The sequence below is a fragment of the Macaca fascicularis genome, chromosome 18, assembly GCF_037993035.2.
Source record: "Macaca fascicularis isolate 582-1 chromosome 18, T2T-MFA8v1.1".
Classification (NCBI taxonomy): domain Eukaryota; kingdom Metazoa; phylum Chordata; class Mammalia; order Primates; family Cercopithecidae; genus Macaca; species Macaca fascicularis.
The window spans coordinates 54,934,996-54,960,791 of record NC_088392.1 but is presented as its reverse complement, the minus strand read 5'-3'; the positions used below and the strand labels follow the sequence as shown (position 1 = coordinate 54,960,791).

The following is a 25,796-nucleotide window of genomic DNA, read 5'->3' as shown; positions in this document are numbered from 1 at the left end:
GTGCAAAGATAAGTTCCTTTAGTTGTTTTCTACTTTTTTCTTTACTCGTCTTTAAATCCTACTATTCTTATTGTCCTGATAGAATACTGCTTTTTCGTAGGAGAAGAGAAGGACATTTCCTGCAGGAAATAATACCAAAAAATTAGAAAACAAGGTTTCTTCTTCTTCTTCCCCATTGGAATTCCTGAGTCACTAATTTGACAAAATCAGCTTTTACTGTAAAATAGAGAGAAAACAATTTACACTTCATTTGATTCTTAATTTGAGACTTAATATGCACAATATTGTATGACATGATTTAAACTCTTATCCTCTAAAGATGATGCTAGTATAGTCAGGTTGAAAATTTAGAAAGCATCCATTCCAAATAGTCTTCTAGTTTGTATTTTAAACTTTCTCCTTAATGTCTTCTTATTCCTGGGAGACCTTCTCCTTCAAGGAGAAAGTATCCACACCTTGTAATTATCTGCATTTAACAGTACTTTCATTTTATGGGCACACGTCTCATATACTGTAGAGCAATGCTCTACTAATATTTTTGGCTTTCAATATTTAACCCAAACTTCAGATTACGTAGAAGAGCCTAAATTATCTGCACCTGCAAATTAGCTTTAGGATTACCAACTCAATTACCTAGGATTTCCTCCTGCTTTGAAATTTCATTGTCACTGTTTTCAACCATCAACTGAGGCAGTGGGGATGATACATGACATTTTCTTGGGAAAGCAAATTAATGACTCGCATTGTCTCTCCAGACTCAGGGGGCTGGCTCTCCCCGCTCCTCCCCCAGCCACACCATCAGCAGGCCAATTCCCATGCCCGTCCGGTCAGCGTCAGCCTGCTCCACCCCGACGCACACGCCGCAGGACTCCCTCACAGGGGTAGGGGGAGATGTACAGGAGGCATTTGCACAAAGTAAGTGGCTTTATTTTTTGTTGTGGTCTGCTTTTATGTGACAAATAGGTCACCAAGGTCTGTTGAGTGGTCAAGAGTTGTCAGAGCAACATGTGACTTCATATTGAAGAGTCTTTCACGGCTGGTGTCAGAGCCGGGCCTGCCAGCCGTTTTGGGAACTCCCTACCCCGATTTGTTCTCACTTCACCATTTTACCTTCCTTTGGCTTTTGTTACCCTGTCTTATTTTTTAGTAAGTCTTTGTTCATCAAAAGACAGGAAATCTTTTCACCAGGACCCCCAGAAAACTTCATAAATGTAATCCACTTTTTTTTAATTCTTAGAGATTTTATCTCATATTGTCTTTTCTTTATATTAAAGTCAAGACTGAGATAAGTAATCACAGCTCTTTAGCAATGAGGTAAGCAAGAAGGACATGTAGTCATTTGACAGATTCCCTGTTCAGATTCCCCAAAGAGCTGAACCATTGCTTCTGTAAGGTAGGGCTACAGGGTTAGGCCTCTGCAGTTAGAGGAGTACAAAGAGGGATGGGGATGCCAGCCAGCACTTTCCCACGACAGGGAGAGTGACTGTATTAATTTAGAAATATTTTTAACACTTTTTAAAACCTCTTCTTACTATCACTTTTTAAATTTGTAGAGAATAAGAAAAAAAAAAATCATTCTGTAGATCTTCACCCGGCAGCTTTCATTCCCAGAAGTAACCACTACTAACAATTTGATCCTTCCCAAAGTTTTGCTTATGTGTAAATAGATATGTTTAAGGATGTGATTATAGGCACATACTCTTTTCTGGTTTTTTTCACACAAATAGGATCATGCATTGCATTTTGGGGTCTACAATTTGCATTTTCTTTAAATTAGCAATCTATCATGCACATTCTTCAAAGTCTTCATATAGAGATCTAAGGAAAAGAGAGACATGTTTGACTATGAGTTTTAAGGCAAAGGAGATCATAAACAAAGTTAAAAGACAGAAAACAGTCTTGAGGAAACCATTTCCAGCATATGTGTCAATCAAGTTTCATAATTTCACAAAAATCACGTAGAGATCAGAAAGAAAAGACACCACCAAAACAAAAACAGGTGAAAGATACGGACAGACAGAAGAACAAAGAGAAATTGCCAATAAATATATGAAAAGATGTTCAACCTCTGATATAATTGCAGAAATATAAATTTTAATAAGTATCGCTTTTTGCCTAGAAGATTAAACAAGTGTTTTGAAACATCATAATATCCAGGGATAGCAAGAGTGCGAGGAAACAGGTACTCTCATCCATGTGGAGGGGTGATAAAATCTTAACACACTTCAGTGAGAGACAATGATGAACTCTGTACTCTCTTATGAGGGAAAAGGAAGGATCTACATTAGAACTTTTTCTTCTAGGCACTGAACATAACTCAAGAGTTTTTAAAAATGTAATTCACAAAATAACTTTTTTATTTTAATTTTTAGAAAGAAAAATATCCCTTCTCTAAATCATATTTTAAAGAAATTTACCGTATTTTAAATCAATTTGTGATTTCCATTATAATAAATGTTTTACTTAACTACTGTGATTTTTTTAAATTTAAACATATTTATTATTTTATTTAGTTAGTATTACTTTCTGAAAAATGACAGAATGAAATGTGGCCTGTAGGCAGCCTTTAACTTATAAAGAGTTCATGCCACCTAAGTTCATTTGTAAGTTAGGTATTTGGAATCTTGAACCATTTTTTTCTCAAAGATGTTATGGTAATTATCTCTCTTTACTTTCCCTACTCCCAGGCTGGATCACAAGCATCCATTTAAACCTTAGTGTGCCTGAAACAAAAGAATAATCATTCTCTGCCATTAAGAAACATAGTCTAAGTTCCAATTCGTAGTATCAGACATGTATCTGCCCATGTCTTGGCAGAAGAAACAAGAATCCTCACCCCTTTCTCACACTCTGGGGGCATTCAGTGCATGTGGGTTTCCCATTCCCAAGTGGTACTTATACTGGCAGGAAGAGCTCCAGGAGCCCTGATAGGAGACAGGGCATGTCCTAGTAGAGACCAGAATCAAAAGTGCTCAGCCACCAGGTAAGGGCAAGAACAATAATAGCAGCTAGGAAGGCACAGCTCTCCTGGCAAACCTGACTTTTCATCTGTGTGGATTATTCTTTTTTTTTTTTTTTTTTTTTTGAGACAGAGTCTTGCTCTGTTGCCCAGGCTGGAGTGCAGTGGAGCAATCTTGGCTTACTGCAAGTGCCGCCTCCCGGGGTTCACACCATTCTCCTGCCTCAGCCTCCCGAGTAGCTGGGACTACAGGCACCCGCCACCATGCCCAGCTAATTTTTTTGTATTTTTAGTAGAGTCAGGGTTTCACCGTGTTAGCCAGGATGGTCTCGATCTCCTGACCTCATGATCCGCCCACCTCGGCCTCCCAAAGTGCTGGGATTACAGGCATGAGCCACCACGCCCAGCCAGGATTACTCTTAAGAAGGGTGACCACACACACTGGTGTACCTGGGACCATCCCAGTTTTGCCAGGTCAGCCAGTCTGATTCATACTGCTCTCTTTCACTTTCAAAATTGTCCCCACTTGGACAAATAATATATGAAGCTCCATCATTATCCATGTCTTCTTACCGCAGGACCCACTGCCCTAAGCGGTGTTTTGTTGCTGTTGTTGTTTTTTCAGGAAATGAACCAAAGCACTTCTGAAAAGGAGAAGTCTTAGAAGTTTTCTTGCTTTAGGTTATTAATGGGAAAGATAAACAACATAAAAATTTAGGATAAAAGGAAGGCTTTGGTTTTTTAAATTATTTCTTCTTCCCTGAAGGTTCAAGAAGAAATTTAAGGAATGACTTGCTAGTGGCTGCGGATTCCATCACTAACACCATGTCCTCTCTTGTGAAAGAGCTGAATTCTGGTGAGCTCCTGATTCCCTTTCATTTGTCTGCTCATCACGGAGGGGTCCGTAAGTGCTAGGGGCCTCTCCTAGAGATCTGCTCATTGTCTAATATCAAAAGATTGTTTAAAGCTGTCCGTGGTATTTTGTTGGTCCATTCAGATTTGAGGGTTGTTGTTTTTTTTTTTAATTTTTGTTTTGTTTTTTGAGACAGCGTCTCTCTGTGTTGCCAGGCTGAAGTGCAGTGGCACCATCATAGCTCACTGGCATGTCAAACACTTGGGCTCAAGCAATCCTCCCACCTGAGCCTCCCTAGTGGCCGGGACTACAAGCACATACCAGCACACCTGGCTAATGTTGTTTGTTTGTTTTCATAGAGACAGAGTCTTTGCTATGTTTCCCAGGCTGGTCTCAAACTCCTGGCCTCAAGTGATCCTCCTGCCTTTTCCTCCCAAAGTGTGTGAGCCACTATGCCTGGCCTATTCAGATTTTTAAAGTAATGTTTATATTTTGCTTATTAAAAGACTATTAATACATACTCAATGTAGAAAGTTTGAAAAAGGCAGAAAAGAACAACGAAAAATATTCAAACTGACCTATAATTCTGGAATCCAAAGACAGCCACTGTTCACATCTATGGTGACCTAAAACAACATGATGCTAAAGTTATTTTATAGGGTCAACTGTTTTATTTATTATTTATTTATTTATGTTTTGAGATGGGGTCTTGCTGGTCTTGAATTCCTGGGCTCAAATGATCATCCTGCTTCAGCCTCCCAAAGTGCTGGGATTTCCAGCCCTTATCTATTTAGGTTTCATTAATTTAGAACACCTGATCATTTGAATTTGAATTTCAAATTGAAATTTACCTTTGCAATATCTCTGAAGATAGATCTGCCCAGAAATAAATGCATAAAATTTAAGGAGACTTTTTATCCTCCTAATACTACAAAGAGTGTTCAAAACTTTAGCAGTATGAATATGCAAATAAATATCCTACCAGTTACTAATGCATCTCCGTCTATTCCTTAAGGCCGACCTAGCAAGAGATTTGTCTGGCAAGACTATGGTCTTATGGTAGAGATTACAACAGCTATAAGAAATAAAACTTCAGTATTAAAAAAATCCTGGACTTAACTTTCTTAAAGCCTCTCAATTGAAAATTGTTGCTACTAATTTAAATTAAGATTACCAAACAGAATTAAATGATAGTAGTTAATACATCATGATTAATGGCAGGTAGCCACGCCCCTAGCAAATGATGAGTATGAAGTTATCCTTGGTGTAGCAGTCTTAAGCACTGTTAGTTTATACCCATAATTCTTTAAAGTATTAAGTGATAGGGTTCACTTCATATTTTAAGTTCATATTTGAGGCATTTTAGGTGAATACTTTATGGTTAGGTTTAGGTTTTAACTCATATTTCTTAAATTAGTGTAATATTAAGCAAAAGTAACAATTTTAGTTAAGTCTCTTACAGAAGGGAAAAACCAGAAGTTTTAAAAAGTTAAGTCAGTTACTAAGATGGCAAAAATTCCTCATAACATTTCTGAGATTTAAAAAATGCTGTATACCAACTGATTTTGTAGTAATTCACATCAATATCAATTCGTATTTTGAAAAAATAAAAATGTACTTGATTAAAATATGATAACTGGTTAACATTTTACACAGCACAGGTTGATTTGTTAAGCCTACTCCCTTATTTGCATGTCATAAAAAATCTAACAAGTCACTCTTTATTTCTTCAATTGTATCTGCCAGAGGTTGGGAGTGAAACAGAGAGTAATGTGGATTCTGAATTTGCACGGACTCAGTTTGAGGATCTTGTTCCCTCACCAACCTCTGAAAAGGCTTTTCTAGCGCAAATCCATGCTCGAAAACCTGGGTATATTCACAGTGGAGCTACCACAAGTACCATGCGTGGCGACATGTGAGTATCTTCCGCTTGGAGGCATTTTCTCAGTAACAAAACAATCCGTAGGAGGCAATAAGAATGTAAAAGCATAATTGTTTAGGGTTTTTTTTTAACCTTCAAAAGGGGTGACATAGTTTTCTTTTCTGCCAGAGATACAGAATGGTGCTACATATAAATTCGGCATTGTAATATCTCCCCTCTTACAATTTCCAGAGAGTTATCAATAACCTAAACCAACCAGTGCCTATCAAGAGCCTGCCTTGCCCAAGGCACAGTGCTAGTTCTATACAAAATAGTATTAAAAAACTGCTGCCACCCTTTTAGGACTCAGACTACTTCAGGAGATAAATCATCCTATCTTCTGAACTTATTGTATTTGCACTTAGAGGATACCATGACATTGGAGAGGTCTCTGTTCAGAATTGGTGTAAACAACATCATATAAGTATTTGGAATTGAAATAAGTACATGTATAAAATCTCATTATAAAGAAATCCAGTTTGGTTGACTTGTTGAATATGTATACATCTGACCCTCTAAAGACTTATTTGCGAAAGTTTCCACCCAGTTCTGGAGCTTGTCAGAAACCAGCAGCATCAGTGACGTCCTGTGACCACTAGACTTTCTGTGACCCTGGATCAGCTCAAAGTAGTCAGCAGAGAAAACCAAAGCTGAGAAACAAAGGCAAAGCTGGGACAGAGCTGCAGAGCCCAACTTGGGAGGGAAAGGAGGAAAACAAAAGAAGGGAAGAAAGTGGCCCGTTAGGAGACCATGGTTCGTGGAGTTACGGGAAACGTGGGCAAAAGCTGGGGGAGGGAGCGTCTGAACGCTAAAAATACTACAGAAGGGTGGTGTTGCTTAATACGAAAAGTACTTCAGACTAGTGTATAAAAATAAACTGGCCATGTTAAAGACTCAGAGAAGAAACTAACCTGAGGCCTTTCTGGTGTCTGGCTCCCAATCCCAGCAGTGAATAAACGATCAGTAATCATGGAGAATTATCAAGAGCTGTGGTCTGAGAGTCAGCTGTGAAGCAGCAGAGAATAGGATCAAAACAAAACCATTATAATGGGACTTAACATGGCAGTACGCTGCTGCTTAATAGAGTTTGCTTTCTTGTCCTTTCTTCTGTATTCTAGAATTGTTGGATTTGTTATTCAAAATAGTGAATTAGTTGTCATCTGTTTTGTCTGGTAAATGCATATCTATTTGACTTTTTATTATTAAGCATTTATATGGCAGTTAGCTAGAATTTCCTTGTCCCAATTCTAAAGGCCAAGGCTGTTGGGGCCACCCTAATCTGCTAGCCCTGGTACGCTGAGTGGCAGTACCAGCTACCAACATGTGACTCAGGAGTTAGGGAAGGAAAGTTAACAGAGGCCTAGGCAGACCCATTTAGGCTGGCCCCAAACCTCCAAAAATAACCAGAACAAGTTGTACAGCTATAAATAAACATGAACAACGACGTTCAAGTTCCAGCCTAGAAACTTCTTCTTGACCACTTATTTCATTTTAGGGAATAATTTAATATCTCTATTGTCTAAACATGTCCTTGTGTCTTACCCTGAGAATCTTTTAGTCCTCTGATTTAGGTAGCAAGCTTACGTCCAGCCCCATGAAGAGCTTTGCATAGTCTAGGATGAATAGATGGAGACAGAGTCCCACATCAGGGAATGAAGTCATTTTTAACTATTTCAGAGTGGAATTAGATAATTAAAATGCTTTTTCTTTTTCATATTTAGAGCTAAGATCAAGAGTTATGGGTTAGTAGCCCTCCTGGCATCGACTAGCTGATGTTCTTAGACTTAATTCTGTAAAAATAAGGCATGAATGTGGTGTGCATTCATATGTGTATGTGCATGTGTGGGTAACACAAAAGAGACTAAATTAAAACCAAATGTCCTTAAGCATTACTTCACTAGAGGGCTCACTCTCCATACAGAAAGTGATCTTGGGTTCTATTTTGAAGAAGAATAAAAAGAGCCCTCTGATTGGGAAAACTTTGTATCCCCTCAAAAGATGTTTGCCATTTTTTAAATTATAGAACATTTAAAGGGCCAACCCATTTCAGTAAACCCTAGGAAAAAGAGAGATGACCTATGACCACAACTGCCATAAAAAAATTGTGTATGCAAATACCTTGATCATATATTGCTTCCAACCTCCAAAATGTTTCCAAGTTTTTCTTTAGGTATTACTAAAGAAGACATGAAAGTGACTTGGAGAACTAAGGAGAAATAAAGGTGCCAATAAACTACAGCTCACACACGAATCCCACTTGTAATTCTCTTTTAAGATTCACTCTAAAATGTCATCTGTGGTTTCTTCTCAGGGTTACGGAGGATGCAGATCCCTATGTGCGGCCTGAGGATGAAAACTACGAAAATGACTCTGTCCGGCAGCTGGAGAATGAGCTCAAGATGGAGGAATACCTGAAACAGAAGCTGCAGGATGAAGCCTATCAGGTACCGGGATCCAGGCCCACCCACCCCACCTCTTCTGCCTCAACCCCTTGGTAGCTGGGTCTTTGACATGACTTGCAGAATCAGGGCCTTCTCCTTCCTTCCACCCTCCCTTTCCAAAATATGCTGATTTTACTCCTTAATCCATGTCTTCTAGACAGTACAAATATTAAATGCTTCTTTTTTTTTTTTTTTTTTTTTTTTTTTGAGACAGAGTTTCACTCTGTCACCCAGGCTGGAGTGCAGTGGTGTGATCTTGGCTCACTGCAACCTCTGCCTCCCTGGTTTAAGCAATTCTCCTGCCTCAGCCTCCCCAGTTGCTGGGACTACAGGTGCACATCACTACGCCCAGCTAATTTCTGTATTTTTAGTAGAGACGAGGTTTCACCATATTGGCCAGGCTGGTCTCGAACTCCTGACCTCGTGATCCGCCCACCTCAGCCTTCCAAAGTGCTGGGATTACAAGTGTGAGCCACTGCACCCACTTCTTATAACTGTCACTCACCATGTATTCTTTTAAATTCCGCCATAGAAAGTGATAAGTGGCCTTCTTATATTGGAAAATAACATGGTAACTAACAGTCCAAACTCTTTCAGGCCCATTAAGAAAGATGCTTTTTCTCATAATTATTTTTAAATGGATGCAAAGAGCAGGGCACAAGAAAATTGAATAATCATAAACCCATCACCTCCCTTGAATTATTTGCCCTCAGCCTTCCTCATTGCCCACCTCATGCCAAGTGTAAGTAGGAGAATGGCAAACCTCATGGAGAAATGTTGGGGGAACTGCAGGCCTGTGTTCAGCAAGGTGTGGACGGACAGATTTTCAGATGTACTGGAGTATGTTAGCCACCTGAAAATTCACTGAACATGACATATACAACTGGGAATAAATGGAACTAGCGACTCATCCTAAAGGCCACGCATTTCCCCGTGGAGATCGTTCTATTGCCTTGTTTGTCTTCCTCATGTGTTCCTTTTCCCTTTAATTCACAGGCGTTTGCTTGGGGTTCTGGTATTTCAGGGATGTTTGCCTGGTTGAGACCAGCTTTTTCCTGGGCCTCATTGGTTATTTTATCCTGTCAGACTTTCTGTCGAATGGCCAGACAAGTTTTCTGCACATTCTTTTGCTTTTTGTTTCTTTGTTTTGTTTTGTTTTGTTTTTTCTTTTTGAGACATTCTGTTGCCCAGGCTGGAGTGCAGTTGCACGATCATAGCTTACTGCAGCCTCGAACTCCTGAGCACAAGCGGTCCTCCCACCTCAGCCTCCTGTAGCTGGGACTACAGGTGCACACCACCACACCTGGCTAATGTTTTTATTTGTTGTGGAGACAGGGTCCACCATATTGTTCAAGCTGGTATTGAACTTCTGGTCTCAAGCAATCCTCCCACCCCGGCCTCCCAAAGTGTTGGGATTACACGCATAAGCCACCATACCCAGCCTTTCTGCATATTATTAGGGTGCCCTCTCTTACTTTGTTATTGAAAAAAAAAAAGAGAGAGAAGCAGAAAGAATAAATTATCTCCTATTTCTCATATGTCTATAGATAAAGCCTTGAAATAGTTTTCCAAGAAGATTGTAGCAGGACAGAAACGGAAGCCCGCCAATTCCATCCCAGCAATATAAAAACAAAGTTTTGCCTCTTTGGAATGTTCCATTTGCCTTTTCAGTTTAACAACCACATTTCAGAAGCAACTAAAATGTTGGTCTAGCCATACCAAAGAAAGAGGGGAAAAGAAAAACAGAAGTGACTATGTATGTAGAGCCAGGCTCCCACGCTTCAGAAACAAAGTTGTCTGATTGCAAACCCGTGGAGAGTGCAGTTTTCCTTGCGCCTTCTGTGGCTCCTCCACAGAAGGAAACCAGCCTGCAATGAAACTGCCAGGGCATCTCTGGGAACTCTGAGGGATGGCATTCCTACACATAACTCATTAGGCTCTGCTGTGTAGAAAGAAAGAAAGAAAAATGTGGCTAAATAACCAGTGTTCTGGTTCATGCTATCAGAAGCGTCTATTAGGCCTCCCTCTTTGAGCTCATGTCACTTTCTGTATTTCAGTGGCAGCAGTAACTGAAATTCTAGGGTTTTTTTTTTTCTTTAAGGGAGGCAGGCTTACACTATTCCATATAAAATATTAGATTTTTATTCATTTGAATGAATTAAAAATGTAACCTTCTATGTGTAAAATGAAGGAAATTTCTACTAATGACTTAAGATTCAACTGGAGGTTTTACCATCGCTCGTAAATATTAAGCTCCCTCTCCCTCTCCTTTCTTTTCCATGCCTCATGACTTCTAAGAAAAGGACAGGGAAGAGGCTGGGAGAATGTAACAGGCCTGTGTATCTCCACTGAAAACATATGCCCTGGAGGATCTCAAAGTGGTTTTCCTTGAATGCTCTGTGAGCATATGGTTGTTGGATGGATTGGAATGCTACTCTCATTCAATAGACTCTCTCTCTTTGTGTCTTTGTGCATGGCTTCCTGCCAAATAATTCACCAGCTTGACTGCATCACAGACTTGACGTGTCACCTTTCTCGTTTGTGTCCTTTGTCACCCACAGGTCAGCTTGCAAGGTTGAATGCAATATCCTTTTATCACACTCCTCTCAAGTAAGTACCGTCTTATTTAGGAGGAAATATGGCCACTGTACACTCAATTCTGATAACTTGTAATTTAAATTCACAATCACTTCTCTTAGTCATTTCTTTCTATGTGATAAAATATCCTCCTTCCCTGCTGATATCAAAGAATCATCTCAGTCTATGGAGTGTTTCATTATAAACTAGTGGAGATTTGCCAGACATCCTTGGGAGTTGACTTCTTACTCTATTAGGTAGGAAAATTGGCACAAAACTTCTAAACCTAGAGATGTTCCAGTAATCCTCTGTGGCTATGAAACTTACCAATAAGTTTGTCACATCACCAATCCATGACAATATCAGAGTTTATAGCCACTCTAGCACTTGAAAAGGAAAAGTCAGTACCTCTAGAGATGGGCCAGCTTACTAGTCATACTATACCTAGGGCTCAAGAGATCAAATGTGTGTGTCTCAATGAGTGAAAGAAGAACCATGCATTATTAAAAAGAACAAAAGAGCCCAAACAGAGGAAAAATTCTGCAGCCGTATGTTTTTGGAATACCTGATTCAAATCCATTGTGGAATTCAGCAGTATATAAATTAATTTAAAATATGATTTTCATGGCATGTGAAACCACTCCAAAGCCCTACCTAAATATGTGGAGATCCTCAATAATTTTTTAATGCAGAGAGATTAGCACTGGACTGGCAGAATCACTTGACTGTAGTGGTCTGAACCTTAGGCGCCAGACTCTAATAGACCCATTTCAAATATGGATTTCACCAAATCCTAGCAGCAAAACTTTGGGCAAATTATTAAACCTGTATTAGCCTCAGTTTCCTCTGTACAACGTATTGCATAATAGCCTCACAGAAGAGGCTGGTATTATGTATCACCACAGAAGAGGCCCGTATTAAAAAACCACATCCTACTCACTGGGATATAGTTTTTAAAGAGCTTGGCATAGTGCAAGGCACATTATCATTTATTATGAACATTCACATGTATGCCTGCCCCTATGTTCAGTGCTTTATAGCACTTCAACACCTGGCAGCTGCCATAGTGTTTACCTAAGTGTACGGGAAACACTGAGACCCAGAACTGGCTTTCTCTCTCTTCTACTTTTATAAACAAGGCTAGGATGCAGCTACATGTGATGACTTGGCACACTGTGGGCCACACTGTTCCATAAGTCTAGATTTTTTTCTCTGGCTCCAGTTAATAGCCAATTAGATACCCCCATGATAGTTCAAAGCAAATGTACCTCTCAAAGGATTCTGACTGCACTGGCCCAAACATTTGAGCTTTCCCAACCATGGAATCCCATAAGTCTATGGTGTAGTGGACAGTAATGCTATCAATGCTGGTTGCTATTAATAATTTGAAAAAGGAACAAATATCTGTTAAATGACACACTAATTAAGAAAGAATACATGCTCGTGCACATGCTACTGACATCCTGTCTCAGTCCTCAGGTTAAAATTAAGCAAGTGAAAATCACGGAGTAATTGCTATGATCATATTATATACTTTATGAGCGGTGAGGAAGGAGCTCGTTGACCACTCTCTATTCTGCCTCTCTTGGATTTGAGAGTGCCACGCCACATGCTCTCTTGACTAGAACGAAAAAATTCCCAGGAGCCGTTTCTGAAAATATTCACTCCAGTTATAACAAACTTAGTCCCAAGGGGCAGGCCTTTTCCTTTAATAGCATTTTCTTTCTCTTAGCTTCAGCAATTTGATCATTGTTGTTCTGCACATTATTTAAACATCAGTAGCTAGTTCTTAGAAAAATATTTTTGAAAGTCTAATAAAATGTGCTTGCCTTAAACTCAGATAAAAAGTAGCATTTGGTACCTAAAAGCCAAAAATGTCAGTACGCTAGAAGTTCCTAGGCCATTTTTTAAATCTTCTGTTGCAAATTTAGAAGTGAAAAATTAGACAGTTGTAGTCTTTGCCATTTACTGCATCCTGTAGTCCACCTAGCTGGAATTCCACAGAACTCTGAACAAGAACCAGCCTGTCATTCAATCAGCCACATAGGCAAATTCATTTAAAACCTGATAGAATGTTACAAAAACTAGTGGCTTTTCATTTTTGCAGCTGGCTCTATCCTATTGTACTCTTTCTTAATGTAACCAAGAAGTACAGGTACATTTTAGACTTGTTTATTTTATTAAAATATTTCTGTTTAGACTTCCTGACTATACTGCAAGACCAGAAATTATCCCAAAGTATATGTGTCTCTTATCCAAGGGTCTGAAGCCAGTTCATCAGCTTGACATTAGCCATCCGCGAAGGCAGAGGGAGCCTTGCATGGGGAAGGGGCAGAAGGTGAATGCCAGAGACATAGAAGATGCAACATCTGCTCAAAAAGAGCTTTAGACCTATTTGAAAATAAGCACGCACTTATCAACATACAATACTAAAAAGAGTGAATAGTTTAAAACCTGGCTTATTGGTTTTCAACTAGCCACTTCTGAAGAAACAGGATACATAATGGCACTCAGCTTAGGGTCCTCCAAGACTCAATTTTGGCCCACTTAGGTATTGAATTTGTCCCTGTTACATCCTCTGGCCACATGGTACACCACTCTCCTTGGCCACTCACATCCTAATGGAAAATAGAGGATTGGACCATCCACAGTAGATTTTTTAAAAACCAACGTGGCATCCTAATGATGGGTCACTGGTTTTATCTCTTTGTCCAAAGGACAGCACAAATATTTCTGTTTGTGTTGCTTTTCCCCTCCAGACGCCTCCGGTACCCACTAAGAAAGAGATCCACATAGAGGACTTCCTGTCCTCTCTTCCAGAAGATGCAATAGCACACAGTGTCCTAGGACATTAATTCCTGATTGTCATAGGAAAGGAGTGTGTGTGTGCATGTGTGTGTGTGTGTGTGTGTGCACGCATGTGTGCTTTCTTCTGTATTGGGGAAAGGGGGGGATCCTAAGCTTCATAACCCTAATTTAGAAACAGTTTGCATCTTTAAAAAAAATTACACATTCCTTATTCCCAGGCAAGCTATAGTCAGACAGATGATGAAAGTAACATGAAAACTGGTGATGATGGAGAGCCCTGTGGCCACACAGAGGAGGAAGACAGCAGCCTGGCAGCAGCCTCACCGAAGAGAGGAGCCACCACACCCAGCAGCTCCCGACAAACCCCCCAACCCCTAAAGATGTGTTCTGATGACTATAGTGCAGCTAACTTTTTGTTCTAAGATTTTTAGTGCATAGGTGTGTGTTTCGAGAAGGAAAAAAAAAAAAGACTTTTGTTCAAAGTTAACTTATCAGCTACATCCTCTGTAACATGGTTCATCTCTGGTTAAAAAGCAAACAAACACAGGCTGAAAACCCATGCTGCTGTTATACACAATGGCAGTATTAACAAGCATTTTAAACCTTTGCACATGATATTGAACCTGTTCAGTTTACAATGACAATATTAATACTGTTTATAGCTAGACGTTTGATTTCTGAATTGTTTGGATTTTAGCAAAACAGTTTATTATACACTGTACATTTTTTTTCACAGCAATTGGAAAAAAACAACCACTTGCAATCATTCACTAACCCTGAAGAATTTGGTTCCTGAGTGTACAAACTCAGAGCCTGGAAGCCAAGAAGGGTCCTTGGCCTGCACGGTCTGTAGTTGACTCCAAGTCTCTGTGAGCAGTGACTTGAACCAAACACACCAGGAATAATCTATTCTTTGGGGCCTCTTTCCAACTTGGGGTTGTTTTCTTTCAAGATACTCTAACAAATCAGCCATAGAATTTAGTGTAAATATTTTTTTCCAAATAGATACCATATTCAAAAAAGGCAACATTCAAATTATATAGAATCTAGTTTTTAAAAATCAGCACAGATCTTCTTAAAAACTGTGAACTATGTTTTGAAATACTCGTTACTAAAGCTGTTTATAAACCACAGGTGCCATAAGATCCCCCAAACGGACTAAAGTTATCTCTGCTCTTCCATGGTCTTGTTCCTCTCGTTTTGACTTTAGGAAGCATGTCTTTAACAGCACTGCTCGTTCACAAGTTCCCCTATCAAGTTGTTTGGAGGCCTTCAGCTTTAAATGTACAGGCTTAAAGTGCGCTTGCAAACGTTCGCTCTCCTTTTATTTCTGAATGTTGATTGCCTTAGCTGGCCACCTGGTGTTCTGCATGTAGCCTTCTGTGGTCATGTGAAAGGAGACAGGCTCTTCTAAGTTGAGTTGGGATTTTGCACTCAGTGAAAAGCTGAAGTGCAACAGAACTATCAAAGACAAGAGGATAAAAGACTGGGATAGTCTTTTCTAAGGACCCTCTTTAGAGGGCCCTAAAGACCTCCTTTGGGAATTCAATTCTGGGGAAAATGAAAAAGTAATCTTCTAATTGCTTCAAGATTTGATGTTTTTAAAAAGCCTGCGACATATTCAACACATTAGGCTTAAATTAGCAGTTTCTCTGGAATTCCTGTCTCTCCTTTAAAAGAAAGGAGAGAACATTTTAGAATAATTCTCAAAGTGTGTCCCCCGGACCAGCAGCATCTGCAACACTTAGGAAGGTCTCCGAAATACTAATTCTAAAGTCCCACCTCAGGCCTACTGACTCAGAAGCTCTGGGGGTGGGTCCAGAAATCTGTTTTAATCAACCCTCTAGGTGATTCTGATGCTCGCTAAAGGTTGAGAACTACTGCTTTAGAATGAAGTTCGTATAATAAAGTCTCTGAAAAGGCCTTATTCAGAATAAGCAAGAAAGGTTCTGTGACTCACTTTTGCTTCTGGGACTGGCAAAAACCTTCTCCAAACCCACATAAAAAGTTCGTAGTTGGTGGATGCCCAGCCGAGTCCTGACATCTTCATGCCCCCTCTGCAGAGGGCGGCTGTACGATGTTCACATGTCTGCGTTTGGTCAGACATCATCTCCTTGGCTGCCCTTTGAAACCAAATCACTTGCCTTGGGGATAAAGCACTCGATTGGCATTAGTGAGAGGCCCATCCTGTCCCTTGACGTACTTAATCATACATCTCTCCAGAGAACCCGCCTGAAAAATGTCCCTAAGCACAGGCTGACACCAAAGTGGCACAACTGCACAGTTCTCAGATTTCTTTGCACAGATTGATTTTTATTGCGGGTTTTGTTGGGGTGTCTTAATGTTCATCTCTTTTCCACTGCCCATCCTCTGTGAACCCATACCTCTCTAGATGGAGCAGGTGGCCACTGGTGCCTCATACTCAGTACTGAAAACCACTACATCCCAGCTACCTATAATGCTGTCAGCTCGAAATCATAGCCAGGTAGTTCTTGAACTCAGAACTTAAATCCTGCACGTGGCACTCCACCACTGACTGGACCGAGCTGGCATATGTTGTTTCTTTGTGTTTCTACATCAAAATGTTCGTCTAAGATTTGAACTGTTCTGCTGATAACCTTCCCCGTTGTCATAGCTATTTCATTGCCAACCAACTCCATCACATGGTTGTTGATACCATCATATAAAGCCATTGCAAGGACTCTGGAAACTGCCGCCAATGACCAATTTCTGACTAACCAGCCACCTTTTCTTTCTCTTAGCTCCACGTCAGCACTGAGACCAGACTCAAGCACCCCTGTCCTGTAACCGAGACAAAATGGCGTGTGTTATTTTGGGGTTTTGTGTTTTTTGGTGGGTTTCTTTCCTTGGCTCTCCAGATTTACTTTTGGGGCCTGTTCTAAGTGCAAACCCAGCAGGTTTCACTTGTCGTGTCCATTAGATACAACTACATCTTGTGGGGGTTGTTTCTTTCTTGTTCCACAATGAATTGCACATCCATCTCCATCAGAGCTGGTAGCCTATTAATAAGCACTGGTCTAACACAGCCAACCCTCCCCCACAGCGCCATGTTAATGGAGGAGGGGAGGAAGGTGAAATCTACTGCATGGGATTCAGGAAACAGTTGTGGTTGGTCAGGACGGAAGTCGGGGTAAGTTTGGTTGGTCAGAGGGAGTTGTGCTGGAGATTGTGAAAAATGGATTCTCGAATGATCTACTATAAGGCAGGGAAGGTTCATTTGTAAGTAGTAATGTGAACTGAATTGCATTAAGAGTGTGTGGCCTTTGTTGTGATATACTATGTATTTTCTTATATGCATGAGCCAAACTGTTGCATCATAATTTAGCACTGATGTCTGCTTTTATTTTGATCATCTTTGTCCACCCTTATTAGTTCTTGGCTGTTAACTATAGATAGATCTTGTAAATCCAGCAACCTTTGGTTGCTGCATTCACCTTGGTTCGATTCCACACCAGGAGCCACAAGTGAGAACTCCACTGTCCTTAGAAGAAAGGGCATTTTTACTTTTGAACCAAAAAGAGAAAAAAAAAATCAGAAGTGTTACATCTTGAGGCGAATTAACTGTAAGACATTTTTAATTATGACTACTGCAATTTGACACCATTTGAAATAATTCAGAGACACTAAAGATTTCACAATATTCATTGGTATTGTAAAAAAAAACCTACTATTGTATGGATTTTTGTATTGCTGTTAAGTATTGTTTTGTGTGTATGTGTGTGTGTGTTGGAACCTCCTGGGGACATGTTATATTTTGAAGTGATTAAACTATTTAATTGTGTGTCTATATTTTGGAGTGGAATTATTTCTTCATTAAAAAATGTTTTTAAAAACACTATATCTTGGGTGTTTTATTCCTTTGTTTCAATGAATCTTTCCTAAAGCAACCTGGGAAAGAAGGAAGGCAGGTAAGTACTTGCAGTTTAAAGCAGGACCCATTGATGGAATATTGAGCCACTGAGGCAAAATAGCTCACCTTCTCTTGCCTTGGGGGACACATGGTTTTTAACCATTCTACTGTTTTATTAGCATCTGCGAGTATCTGATAGAAATACTATTCTGCTGTTGATGGAAATCCTTATTATAATTGATATGGAAGTGAGTTTGAAATTCTAACAGCTAACATTTCATGTTTGTATCACACACTGTTCTTAACACTTTATGTGACTTCACTCAATTCTTTGAATCCTCTGCATCTAGCCGTGTATTCTGCAAATATTAAGTGCTCAATGGTTTTTTTGTTGAATTACTGAATAAATGAATTTGTGGTGTTTGGTTTGTTTTTTTTCTAGAGCTAGTGATAAAGGAGGATCAGCAGGCCTAGGAGGTCAATGTGGTGACAGCAACAGCAATCAAATTAAGAGATCCAAGGAGAGTGTCAAGAGTCCACATGTTAAGTGTTCTTATCTCAGAAACAAACCACAAAGGGACACAAAGAAACTTTTGGAGGTGATGGCTATGTCTATTACCTTAATTATGGTGATGGTTTCCCAGGTATATGTATGTCCAAACTCATCCAATTGTATATATTAAATAGGTACAGATTATTGTATATCAATTATACCTCAATAAAACTTTAAAACAAACACATACAGATATAAATCTTGCATGCACAGATGGAAGAAATAGAGTCCACAGTGATAATCACTCCTTCCATTCACATCTCTCCCTCAGAACCTCTGTGAGTCCCATGCAATGGAAGGTTGGGTGTTTCACTTGCTCAAAGATCTGTTTTCTTTACAGGACCTGTGAGTCTGGCTCCACCCTTCAAGAATAGCATTTTTGGGAAATCTGACTCTGTGGTGCTGAAAGTCTGTGCTCACAGGGTTGGATTGATTTGAAGTCCATGGAAACAGCTGTCAACACTCTAGAGGCACTAGAAAGAGAAATTAAGAAGTTCTCCATCCTGGCCAGGCGCGGTGGCTCAAGCCTGTAATCCCAGCACTTTGGGAGGCCGAGACGGGGGGATCACGAGGTCAGGAGATCGAGACCATCCTGGTTAACATAGGTGAAACCCCGTCTCTACTAAAAATACAAAAAACTAGCCGGGCGAAGTGGCGGGTGCCTGTAGTCCCAGCTACTCGGGAGGCTGAGGCAGGAGAATGGCGTGAACCCGAGAGGAGGAGCTTGCAGTGAGCTGAGATCCGGCCACTGCACTCCAGCCTGGGTGACAGAGCAAGACTCCGTCTCAAAAAAAAAAAAAAAAAAGAAGTTCTCCATCCTTTGGGAGGCCGAGACGGGTGGATCACGAGGTCAGGAGATCGAGACCAACCTGGCTAACACGGTGAAACCCCGTCTCTACTAAAAAATACAAAATCTAGCCAGGCGAGGTGGCAGGCACCTGTAGTCCCAGCTACTCGGGAGGCTGAGGCAGGAGAATGGTGTAAACCTGGGAGGCGGAGCTTGCAGTGAGCTGAGATCCGGCCACTGCACTCCAGCCTGGGCAACAGAGCAAGACTCCATCTCAAAAAAAAAAAAAAGAAAAAAAAAAAGAGGTTCTCCATCAATTACAAAGGCAAATACTGACTTGAGATAATCACGAGAGGGAACTCACACAGTCCACTCACTTCCCTTTGAAGGTGAGAGCCAAGGGCATGTCCAGCAGCTCCTGTCCACACCCCTTTGGGCTGTATTTCAATGACTCACCACTTCATCTCTTAGGCGCCACATTTAGCTCTGCCCTACCTCAGCATTTCCCAAATTTATTGAATTATGAAAGCCTCCTGAGAAGTTGATTAATTCTGATTTGGCAGATGTAGAGTAGGGTCAGGTAATCTGGACGGTATTTTTAATAAGCGCTTCAGGTGATATGGTCTGACCAGTTTTAACAAATGTTATTTCTTTGCTGCTCAAAATACAGTCCAGTGACCAACAGAACTAGCATCACCTGGACTTTGAGGATTCCTGTATATAGAACATAAAGATACCCTTCCCAGATGTTGCCATCATCTAATCATGTGGTTGATCTTTCCGGTGACCAGTCCCCATTCTGAAGCTATCTAGGAGCCTACAGAGATTCACCTCATTAGCATAAAAGATATACTCTTGTCACTCAGGTAATTCCAAGGGCTTTTGAAGCTCTGTGCCAGGAGCCAGGTACAAAGACCAGAAAGACCACATATATTCTCCATTATACTACACAATAATACTTGCTTTTATATTTGCCCATGTAGTTACCTTTACTGTAGATCTTTATTTCTTCATACAGCTGCAATTTACCATTTAGTGTCCTTTCATTTCAACTTGAGGACACCTTGTAGCATTTCTTTCAGGGCAGGTCTACTTGCAGTGAACTCCCCCAGCTTTTGTTTGTTTGGGAATATCTTAATTTCTCCCTCACTTTTGAAAGACAATTTTGCCAGATATAGAATTCTTGGTTGATAGATTTTTTCTTTCAGCAATTTAAATATGTCCACTGTTTTCTGGCTTCCATAGTTCCTGATAAATAGCCAACTGTTCATCTTACTAAGATTCCCTTGTACATGATAGTTGCTACTTTCTTGTTGCTTTCAAGATTGTCTGTCTTTGACATTCAACAGTTTGATTACAATGTGTCTTGATGTGGACCTCACTGAATTTATTCTACCTAGAGTTCATTGTGCCTGTTGGAAATATAGAAATAAATTTCACAATTTTTCAGGGAGATTGGTTAGGACATCATCGCAATAATCCAAACAAAAAGAAATAATGATAGTTTAGACTAAGGGTAGAGTAAAAATGGTTATATTTTAAATATGTTTTGAGGGTCCAACCAACAGATTTTGTGGGTAGATTGGATGTCTGTGAGAGAAAGAGAAGAAATAAGGATAATAAAGTAGTCTGAGAGCCCAAATAACTGGGAGAATTAAGTTAAACTACTAAGACCAAGAACACTAGAAAGAGCAGAATTTGCGTGGGTATAATTTCAGGAGCTAATTTCTGGACATAATACCTTCGAGATGCCTATTAAACATTCAAGTGAAAAGAGGGAGGAGTACTGGAAATACAGGCTTGAAATTCAGGAGGAAAGTCTGAACTGGTGCTAAAAATCTTGACATCATCACTACGGAGATAATAAAAGAGACTGAAACGGAATGGTCAGAAATGTAGGAATAAAATCAGGAGCTATGGTGGTGATCAGCTGTGTTGATGCAGCAGATAAGTCAAGTAAGATAAGAACAGGGAATTAACCTGTCACATGAGTATTGACTTGAATTGATTTAATCATGTTCAAAGAATCTCTTTGCTATTTTAAAGCTTGAAGAACTCCTATGTTCTTAATGAAATCTTCAGGAACACTGAGTGAAAAGTCATGTTTGCTTTTCCTCTAAAAGCCTCAAGGGAGTTGAGTACTATAATAAATCCACAGAGTTGATTCTGATTTCCATCTCCACACACCCTCGCAAGCCTGCTCCTTTTCCTAGTTTCCATTTGGTGAGATCAATCCACAAAGATAGTGCTGACAATCTACATATTGTTGATAGGCTTCTAACAACCAAGTTGATATAGAAAATATTTCCCTATTGACTCTCTAAATAGCTTTTTAGTGAAAAGGATATATGTAATCATTATTTTTGGAAGAGGAGCCTTTCTTTTATGACTTCCGCAATTTCATCTGCCTCCATTATTTTCAGAGGAAGAAAGGCTAAGTTATAAAACCCTCCCCTCCTCTTTGATGTGTAAAAATAAACTTTAAAAAATGACTGTGCCACTTTATGGCAATATGTGTTTGTTTAATCTTACCTATTGGTTACTTTCAGAGATAAATTAAGTGAAAAGGTACATACAAAGCACCTAGCAAGGTTCCAGAACATGATGGAAGATCAACAACTTCATTTCCTTTCCCTTTTTCCCTTCTGAAGCTTGTGACCCTTATTTATAAAATGAAGGTGATAGTTTTTTGTTTTCAGAAAATTCACACAAAAGTAAATTACCTCAAAGATAAATATGAAAAAATATATTCAGCCTATTTAGGAATAAAATGACTGGAATTTAAAACTGTGTTATACCTGTTTAAAAACCTATTAAATGAGCAAAGTCAGTCAATGCTAGGGAAAGTGGAATATCTGCTACTAAAAATATGCACCTGTGAAAGATTGTGTATGGTGGGGTAGTCAGGCAGAGGGGTTGGGCAATGAAGGAGGTAGAAGAGAGATTCAAAAACGTTCATGCTTTACAACTCAATAGCACCACATCATGGACTTTCAAAGACATTAAACTTGTTAGACACAAACATAAATACTTAAAAATCTGACAACAGAAAATAGTTAACTGAATCATGGTATATCTAAACAATGCAATATTTTGCAGCATATAAATATGTATGCATAGACATTAAAATGGTTATGAACTGGTGAGAATGTATAATGATGGAACCACTTTGGAAAATAGTCTGACGATTCCGAAAAATGTTAAGCATAGAGTTACCATATGACCCAACAATTCTACTCCTATGAAAATGAAAACATGTATACACAGAAATATGTACATAAATATTTATACCAGCATTTATTCATAATAGCGAAAAGAGTGAAAACAATTCAAATGTCCATCAACTGATGAATGGATAAACAGAATTTGGTATAAACATGCAATGAAATAATTATTTGATGATAAAAAGGAATGAAATGGGCAGGGTGCAGTAGCTCATACCTGTAATCCCAGCACTTTGAGAGGCAAAGGCAGGCAGATCACTTGAGGTCAGGAGTTTGAGACCAGCCTGGCCAACATGGCAAAACCCCGTCTCTACAAAAATACAAAAAATTAGCCGGGTGTGGTGGCACACATCTGTAATCCCAGCTACTTAAGAAGATGAAACAGGAGAATCATTTAAACCCAGGAGGCGGAAATGGCAGTAAGCCGAGATCACACCACTGCACTCCAGCCTGGGTGACAGAGTGAGACTCCATATTAAAAAAAAAAAAGGAATGACATGCTGATACATGAAACAACATGGATAAGCCTTTAAAAGACTATGCTAGGTAAAATAAATCAGTCAAAAGAGACCACATATTGTATCATTCCATTTACATGAAGTGTCCAGAACATGCATATTCATATCCACAGAGGCAAGTAGATTAGTGTCTGCTTAGTGTTGTGGAGAAAGGAAGAATGACTGCTGGTGAATATGGGGTTTCTTTCTGGGGGAGGATGAAAATATTTTTAAATTGATTATGTTAATGGTTGCACAACTGTGAATATGCTACAAAAAATCACTAATTTGTACACTTTAAATAGATGAATTGTATGATGTGTGAACTGAATCTTGATAAAGCTGCTCTATAAATGACTGAAGAACTTAATAACAGGATCAAACACTTGTGTCTGCTATGAACAATCATTAAAGTGGGATTTAAAAAAATTATATGAAACATTCAACTATGTAGAAATATGCACAGAAAAAAGAGTAGGAGCTTCTGGATAATATATTTAAAAGGCACACATTTGGAGAAAATGGAAGAGGAAATAACATTTTGGAAACTGGAAAGCAAATGAGCTCATGGTCACTAACCTAGCAAATCAGAGCAGGCCGACTCCTGTGCTGAGAACCAACCAGAATCCTCAAGTCTCAGGAATTGGCACCAGGTACCTCTGAAAATGGGACACACAACAGAGTTTGTTGAAAGCTCCTGAGGAAACAAATCCTAGATCCTCTTCTCTTCTTCACCCCACTGGGTGACTGTCCTTCTCCCACTCAAGTGAAAACAGGAGGTTCATACTACAGAGAGGGCAAGATAGAGGGGTCTGGTCTACTCTAGAGGATACCAGGCCTAACGGAAGGATGAGTATCGTACAAACACATGGGAATTTTGTAATCCTATACATTGTAAATTCTGAGACCCTCCAGCCACCTTTCTCAACACACAGAACGCTGGCAGTCAGGCCTTTACCTTCAGATCAGAGATGAAAGAGCCTTCTTTGGGGCATCTGACCAATCCAAAAGAAAAGCCCTAGACATACTGACATGGGCCCAAGCAAAGCACCCCAAAGCAAAGCTCGTGTTCAATCAGCTCCACTCATATGCTAAGACTACAAATCAGCTACTTAGACCCCCACTCTTAAACAGGAGCAGACAATCAAGTATAACCAGATATTTGAGTAGATCCTTTCACATAAATGTTAGAGACCAAGACAAAGAGACAAAAAAAAAAAAAAAAAAGAAAAAACCCTAGAAGAAAAGTGGTCTATGGTGCAGAAATTAAATAAGATAATCTCAGCTGTTACAAAATCAAACCCGCATAGAACAATGGCTTAAACCCCAAAATGGGAGTTCCTGATTAGTAGGCAGCTCTCCTCCAAGTATTGATTTAGGGATCCAAGTTCCTTTCACTTTTTGAAAATTTGCAATTGCATTTCTTAGCAGATTCCCAAAATTGTATGATGGTCATACTGAGAAAAACCTGCCTTAACCCTTATTTACATTTAGAAAATAACTAAAAAAGAAAAACTAGGTAATTATTCATCCCCAAATTGTTCAAGAAAACTAATAAGGCCCAGTGCAGTGGCTCACGTCTGTAATCTCAACACTTTGGGAGGCCAAGGTGGGCAGATCACCTGAGGCCAGGAATTCCAGACTAGCCTGGGCAACATGGCGAAACCCTGTCTCTACTAAAAATACAAAAAATTAGCCTGGCATGGTGGCAGGCACCTGTAATCCCAGCTACTTGGGAGGCTGAGGCAGGAGAATCGCTTGAACCTGGGAGGCGGAGGTTAAAGTGAGCCAAGATCACCATTGCAATCCAGCCTGGGCAACAAGAGTGAAACTACATCTCAAAAAAAAAAAAAAAAAAAAGAGAAAGATAGAAAAAAGACTAATCATAGTAAGCCATATAGCTCAGCTTTGAATGTCATCTCCAAATAGCATATGCAATATAATAATGTAAGCACGGCATGTTAATCAACCAAAATCTCTATGGAGAAGATGGGAGATGATACACATACATGGTAGAGGGGCAAAGCTAACTTCTCTGCCATTTTCCATAATGGGAAGTCCATAGACAATGCCTAAAATTTATAAAACAAGAAGAAACATAAATATGTTATTTAGAGATGAGGTAATTAGTTGTTTCTGAGAAAGGAAATTTGGGGAGAATGAAAACATTTTATGCCATGTGAATACAATTTTGATTTATAAATATAAAAAAATGGTGGAAAATATTTTAAGGTATTAACAGTGATTGTTCCTGGGTAAAGGACTTTGGATAAATTTTTAAAACATTCTTTCTTCATCTATATTTTCTGCATATTCTAAAGTAAACATGAACTATTTTTACAACTGAAGTATTAAAGTGTAAAAGTAACATGTTTGTCTCAAAAATTGTAAGAGTTAAATGTGCAATGTTTTTAAACAAACTGGTATTTTTAAATTTTAGCTATTTGAATTAAATAAAAAGGAGATGAGTTTTTTTGAGGTGAAATTGCTATTCCATATGATAGAAAATTTGGGTGTATTAGATCCTTTTGTAAAACATACCAGATTGCCACTCTTATTTTCTGAACTATCTTGCCTCTTTTTTTTCTTCATAACAAAATAAATGTCCTTCCAGCGAGTACCATAATGTTTAGGGTTATTTTGAGGCAAACACTTGACTGGTATATTAGTCTATTCTCATGCAGCTAACGAAGACATATCTGAAAACTGGGTAATTTACAAAGGAAAGAGGTTTAATTGACTCACAGCTCAGTATGACTGGAGAGGCCTCAGGAAACTTCCAACCATGATGGAAGGGGAAGCAAACACTTCTTTCTTCACATGGCAGCAAGCAACAGAAGAATGAAAACAAAGTGTTGGGGAAGCCCCTTATAAAACCATCAGATCTCCTGAGAACTCACTCACTATCACAAGAAAAGTGTGGGGGAAATCACCCCCATGATTCAATTACCTCCTACCAGATCCCTCCCATGACATGTGGGGATTATGGGAACTATAATTCAAGATGAGATTTGGGTGGGGACACAGCCAAATCATATCACTCTGCCCCTGGCCCCTCCCAAATCTCATGTCCTCACAATTCAGAACATAATCATGTCCTTCCAATAGTCCCCCAAAGTCTTAACTCATTCCAGTATGGTCTCAAAAGTCCAAGTCCAAAGTCTCATCTGAGATAAAGCAAGTCCTTTCTGCCTATGAGTCTGTAAAATCAAAAGCAAGTTAGTTACTTCCTAGATACAATGGGGGTACAGGCATTAGGTAAATATGCCCATTCCAAAGGGGAGAAATTGGACAAAACAAAGGGG

At 39.5% G+C, this 25,796-nt stretch overlaps 1 protein-coding gene and 2 long non-coding RNA genes across 42 annotated transcripts in view; 1 reads left to right on the top strand and 2 right to left on the bottom strand.

The window, feature by feature from the left end:
* The window catches only part of DTNA (dystrobrevin alpha), a 410,388-nt gene extending 392,970 nt beyond the window's left edge, over positions 1-17,418 (top strand). For 16 of the 40 annotated variants that reach the window (XM_074022611.1, XM_074022610.1, XM_074022597.1 and 13 more), the window contains 5 exons: positions 756-915; positions 3,726-3,815; positions 5,559-5,727; positions 8,045-8,177; positions 16,322-17,418. In XM_074022611.1, coding sequence (XP_073878712.1) covers positions 756-915; positions 3,726-3,815; positions 5,559-5,727; positions 8,045-8,177; positions 16,322-16,462 — 693 coding nt within the window. In that variant the 3' untranslated portion in view covers positions 16,463-17,418. Of the gene's footprint in view, positions 1-755; positions 916-3,725; positions 3,816-5,558; positions 5,728-8,044; positions 8,178-10,735; positions 10,785-13,777 lie in introns of all 40 variants that reach the window. The other 24 variants (XM_045377700.2, XM_045377698.2, XM_074022599.1 and 21 more) reach the window with 2 other exon arrangements.
* LOC107128113 (uncharacterized) lies at positions 906-6,754 on the bottom strand. Its single transcript, XR_001486840.4, has 3 exons — positions 6,645-6,754; positions 4,391-4,438; positions 906-1,818 (listed from the first exon to the last, which is right to left on the bottom strand). It is a non-coding gene; the product is annotated as an uncharacterized lncRNA (long non-coding RNA).
* Positions 17,419-22,209: 4,791 nt separating the features above from the next.
* On the bottom strand, positions 22,210-25,323 carry LOC141409038 (uncharacterized). The gene is made up of 3 exons (XR_012427189.1): positions 25,237-25,323; positions 23,071-23,150; positions 22,210-22,304 (listed from the first exon to the last, which is right to left on the bottom strand). It is a non-coding gene; the product is annotated as an uncharacterized lncRNA (long non-coding RNA).
* Between the last annotated feature and the right edge of the window lie 473 nt (positions 25,324-25,796).